Below are 5,472 nucleotides of genomic sequence, written 5' to 3'. Positions count from 1 at the left end.
AAGGCCGGGTCTCGGTGATGGTGATGGCCGGGTCTCGGTGATGGTGAATACTGGATTTTGGTGATTGTGAATACCGGGTCTCAGTGATTGTGAATACCAGGCCTCGGTGATGGTGAATACCGGGTCTCGGTGATGGTGAATGCTGGGTGTCAGTGAACCTATCTGGTTCTTTAGGGAAGGAAACTGCCATCCTTTCCTGGTCTGGCCTCCATGTGACTCCAGACCCAAAGTGATGTGGTTGACTCTTAACTGCCCTCTGAGAGTGGTCCAGCAAACCACTCAGTTCAAGGGCAGTTAGGGACAGGCAGCAAATACTGGCCTTGCTAGTGACGCCCATGTCCCATGAAGGAATTATTAAAAAATATATCCGTAAAATTCAGTATTCAACTCAATCAACTTTCTAATCATGAAGGAATCCAAGCCAAGTCTAATGCCTCTGGCCAGCTCAGTCGATAGATAGAGCATGAGAGCCATGACCTTGTGGGGCCTATCAAGCTGCACACTGGGTTTTTTTTCTTTCTTTACTTATTCACAGGATGAGGGCATCGCTGGCTAGGCAGCATTTATTGTCCATCCCTAATTGCCCAGAGGGCAGTTAAGATTCAACCACATTGCTGTGGGTCTGGAGTCACATGTAGACCAGACCAGGTAAGGATGGCAGTTTCCTTCCCTAAAGGGCATTAGTGAACCAGATGGGTTTTTCTGACAATTGACAAAGGATTCACGGTCAGATTCTTAATTTCAGATATTTATTGAATTGTGATGCTGTTTTTCCTTCGTGAGGCCCTTGTGTTGCAGTGGTAGCGACCCTACCTCAAGCCCCACCTTCCCCAGAGGTGTCTATTAACATGCCAGAACAGGTTGGGTCAAAATATCTACAGGCCATGTTTCTGTATTTGTTGGCCCCCACTTAGCACAGAATGGTGGAATTATTCCAGCAGGAGGCCATTTGGCCCGTCAGGCATCAGTGACTTCATTAAGATAGCGGTGCAGTAGGTCTCGTGAGCTGGGGCTTGTCTGCTCCAATCGTTTTCTTTTCTTTCTCCCTTTTCTCTTCTTGTTTCTCTTCTCTTTTCCTTTACTTACCTCTTGTCCTGAGCTTGGATGGCACCGAGAATGGTGAGAGATCCCAGCACAGACTGGGGGCGAGCCTGGCACGGACCACATGACGGCGATGAGCGAGCCCTCATCTACTTTACCGGGGCGAGCGTGGGACCTGGCATTGGAATTGGGGGCTTGCTGCATCGGCGGAGGGCGACATTGGCAAGGTAGGCCGGACGGAGTAAGATGGCGCCTGAGGATCGGCAGCTTTAACGTTGGTTGGGCCTAGCGTAGACGGTGGAGGAGGGATGGCAACGCAGGTGTTGGTGAGGATGAGCCGGCTCAGGACTGACGGATGCTAGATCTTTCTGTTTCTTCCTTATTCTTAAATTACTCAAAATGTTAGCCGGACAGTGGAAAATCTTTTCACCGTATTTTGCTGTTTATCTCACTGAAAAATAAACCCGACAATAAAATCCTTCATATTCATTGTGCCCGTAGCAGTTTGTTAAATGAACATCACTACCTTGTGCCAACCTCCTGCCCTTCCCCTGTATTTCTGCACATTATTTTTACCCAAATAAACCACCTGGAATGCCTCAGCTGAACCTTCCTCCCCGACATTTCCGAGCAGCGCATTCCAAGCCCCAACCACTCATTGCTGAGTGAGAATACACTTTTTCTCACTTCACCCTCACTTCTCTAGCGGGTCACATTAAATCTAAGCTCCCTGGTACTCGCTCCTTTTACCATCACGAGCAGTTCCACCCCAATCCAACCCGGTCGTGGTTTTGAAAACCTTGTCTCTCTTCAGAGAGATAGTAAGAACGGCCGATGCTGGAGTCAGAGATAACACAGCGTGGAGCTGGATGAACACAGCAGGCCAGGCAGCATCAGGGGAGCAGGAATGTTGACGTTTCGGGTCAGGACCCTTCTTCAGAAATGGCAGGTATAGATAGTTGAAACACTGCCGCAAGTCTGTGCTCCAGTGAGTTTGAACATCGTGCCAATATCGATAAGTACAGCTGCGCCATTTCTGAAGAAGGGTCCCGACCGGAAACATCAGCTTTCCTGCTCCTCTGATGCTGCCTGGCCCACTGTGATCCTCCAGCTCCACACTGTGTTACCTCTTCAGAGAGAGTTGTCTAATATTTCAACATGGGTTTCGAATGTCGAAATGGTCGGTGCGGCTCAATATGTTTCACTCGATCCCTCCTCCTGATGGCATCAATTTAAGGGCAGCATGGTGGCTCAGCGGTTAGCACTGCTGCCTCACAGCACCAGGGACCTGGGTTCGATTCCACCCTTGGGTGACTGTCTGTGTGGAGTTTGCACATTCTCCCCGTGTCTGTGTGGGTTTGCTCTGGGTGCTCTGGTTTCCTCCCACAGTCCAAAGATGTGTAGGCTAGGTGGATAGGCCATGGGAAATTACCTATAGTGTCTAGGGATGTGCAGGCTGGGGGGGTTAGCCATGGTTATGGGGGTAGGGTGGGATGGTCTTTAGAGGGTCAGTGCAGGCTGAATGGCCTCTCCCTGTGCCATAGCAGTTCTATGATTCTTCTTTCTCATGGTTGTAGCTTTCTCTCCCCTCACAGGAAAATGATGGAGCTCTGTTGTTCGGTCGAAAATACCTTAGCAAAGGTCCTTATTGAACACGAACTTCAAGTGGAGAAAGAAGTCCTGGACCCGCTATATAAACTCTCAGAGGTGAGGAGATCGACAGGGAGGCTCAGTAAGTGCCCATTGTAAAGCAGGGTATCTAACATGTAGCAAAGAGCGGTGTTCTGAGAGGTTCCTGAATGATTTAGTGTCAGCCACAGACATCTATTTATATCAGGCCTGCTTGCAGTCACTATCTGGAACTATTTTAATTCATCTTCCTGTTTTTAAAACCAGAACTTGTGAAGTCCAACACTTCCGTTTACAAATAGGATCATCAGTGACTCGTCTAAAAACCCCACTGCACAGAAGCTGCAGTGATAAATCTCAGGATTCTGTTCCCTGTGAATGTGATGGTTATTATCAGGCACGTAGTCACTGTGTGCCAAGGGGAGGTTGATGCGGTCACTGTGTGCCAAGGAGAGGGGTCTATGGTCACTGTGTACCAAGGGGAGGGCAATGTGGTCACTCTGTACCAAGGGGAGGTTGATATGGTCACTGTGTGCCAGGGAGGGGGGTCTATGGTCACTGTGTACCAAGGAGAGGGGTTTGGGAGAGGGGGCTATGGTCACTGTGTACCAAGGAAAGGGAATTGTTGTCACTCTGTACCAAGTGGAGGGCGATGTGGTCACGGTGTGCCAAGGGGAGGGGTTCATGGTCACACTATGCCAAGGGGAGGGACTTGTGATCACTGTATGCCAAGGGGTGGAGTGTGTGTGGTCATTCTTTGCCAAGGGGAGGGGGCTGTCATCACACTATGCCAATGGGAGAGAGTTGGGGTCACTCTATGCCAAGGGGAGGGGTTTGTGGTCACTATGCCAAGGGGACGGACTGTGTTCACTCTGTGCCAATGGGAGGGAGCTGTGATCACTGTTTAGCATGAATGAGCTGTGTGTTGATGGCATGGATCTATAGACATTACCTCTCAAGGAAAGGGTGATGGTGAGTGGGACATAGTGTGGAGGATGAATGGGATGGGATCGCAGGCAGGTATACGTGCACAGCTCTCTCTGACAACTGGGACTGGAGGCAAGGTGATTTTCCACTCAGTTTGAAAATGAGCTGCAGTTCTCAGGCCTAAGCAGCTTTCTGATTTGTAATGGTGTCCAAAAATAGGCCTGGGAGCAGGTCGAGTTGCAGTCTGTGTCTGTGGTTAGGCTGTGGGTGTTCGCACAAATCCAGGAAGGAGTACTGCAAACAAGTGGGGTGGGGGAGCGGGGGCTCAAAAACATCTTTATATAGAGCCTTTAGTTTCCATCAACCTTCCCATCGTGCTCGACAGGAAGTGAGTAAAATTGACACTTAGCCTCAACAAAGGGTCGTTGGAGAACGGAGAAAGAACCTGGTCTAGGGAGGAGGTTGAAGGAGAGCCTTTAAGGAGGAGGGAGCCATTTAGCAAGAGAATTCCAGAGCTTGGGATCCAAGCTCCTGAATTCATTAATCATCAAAGGTGAACCAGAAATTCTAACATCGTCAGCAGGGAAGGACAAGATTAAGTTTGATCAAGAGCAGTGAAATAAGGGAAGGCAGTGGCCTAGTGGTATTATCGATGGACTGTTAATGCAGAGACCCAGGTAACGTTCTGGGGACCTGAGTTTGAATCCCGCCACGGCAGATGGTGGAATTTCAATTCAATAAAAATAATCTGGAATTAAGAATCTAGTGATGGCCATGAATCTATTGCAGATTGTCAGAAAAAACCCATCTGGTTCACTAATGTCCTTTAGGGAAGGAAACTGCCATCCTTACCTGGTCTGGCCTACACGTGACTCCAGACCCACAGCAATGTGGTTGACTCCTAAGTGCCCTCTGGGCAATTAGGGATGGGCAATAAATGCTGCCTAGTCAGAACCGCCCACATCTTGTAAATGAATTTAAAAAAATTCCCAATGATTCAATGTGGTTTTATCCCAATGCTCAGTCTCTAAACTTCCAGCAGATACAATCAGGAGAATCGACAGGAAATGCCTCCCCTGATGGTTGAGAAATTGAGATGGCCAGAGATTGGCATGTGGCTGGAGAACAGATCCTGAGTGAGGGCCAGAGGAACTAACTCAACACAACTGCACCACTTCCTGTACATTTCCCAACAGAGAGTGACCTACTTTACTTAAAATAAAACTTTCTTTACAAACAGGAGGAACTTCCAAATATTCTCAAACACAAGAAGCAGTTGGCCAAACTGACGCTGGATTGGACGGCTGCCAAGAACCGGTAAAAATACAACATTTACCAACTCATTGTACAGCGGGTCACACTCACACACACTCACACACACTCACACACACATACTCACAGACACATACTCACAGACACACACTCACACTCACACTCACACACACTCACACTCACTCACACATACTCACAGACACACATTCACACTCACACACACTCACACACACTCACACACACTCACACACACTCACACACACTCACACACACACACACACACTCACACACTCACACACACACTCACACACACACATACTCACTCACACACTCATACTCACAGACACACACTCACACGCATTCACACACACACATACGCACATGCGTACACACACACACACATGCACACACACACACACTCAAACGTGTGCAAACACACACACTCACACACACACGCACTCACGCACACACATGCGCACACACACGCACATGCGCACACTGAGACAGCGGTTAGTGACAGTGATATTCCAACAGTCCGCACAGGCACACATCAAAACTTACATGGACACAGCTGTTTTCAAAATAAGAGGTAACACAGTGTGG

General features: G+C 48.6%; 1 protein-coding gene across 1 annotated transcript in view; it reads left to right on the top strand.

The window, feature by feature from the left end:
- LOC109920826 (SH3 domain-binding protein 1-like) overlaps positions 1-5,472 on the top strand; it is a 90,548-nt gene that overhangs the window by 30,145 nt on the left and 54,931 nt on the right. The window contains exons 5-6 of the mRNA XM_048617375.1: positions 2,637-2,748; positions 4,838-4,914. Of these exons, the coding sequence (XP_048473332.1) occupies positions 2,637-2,748; positions 4,838-4,914 (189 nt within the window). The remainder of the gene's footprint in view (positions 1-2,636; positions 2,749-4,837; positions 4,915-5,472) is intronic.

The sequence above is a fragment of the Rhincodon typus genome, chromosome 37, assembly GCF_021869965.1.
Source record: "Rhincodon typus isolate 14 chromosome 37, sRhiTyp1.1, whole genome shotgun sequence".
In the NCBI taxonomy this organism is placed as follows: domain Eukaryota; kingdom Metazoa; phylum Chordata; class Chondrichthyes; order Orectolobiformes; family Rhincodontidae; genus Rhincodon; species Rhincodon typus.
Note: the sequence above shows the minus strand (reverse complement) of the source record. Positions and strands in the feature narration are given on the sequence as shown.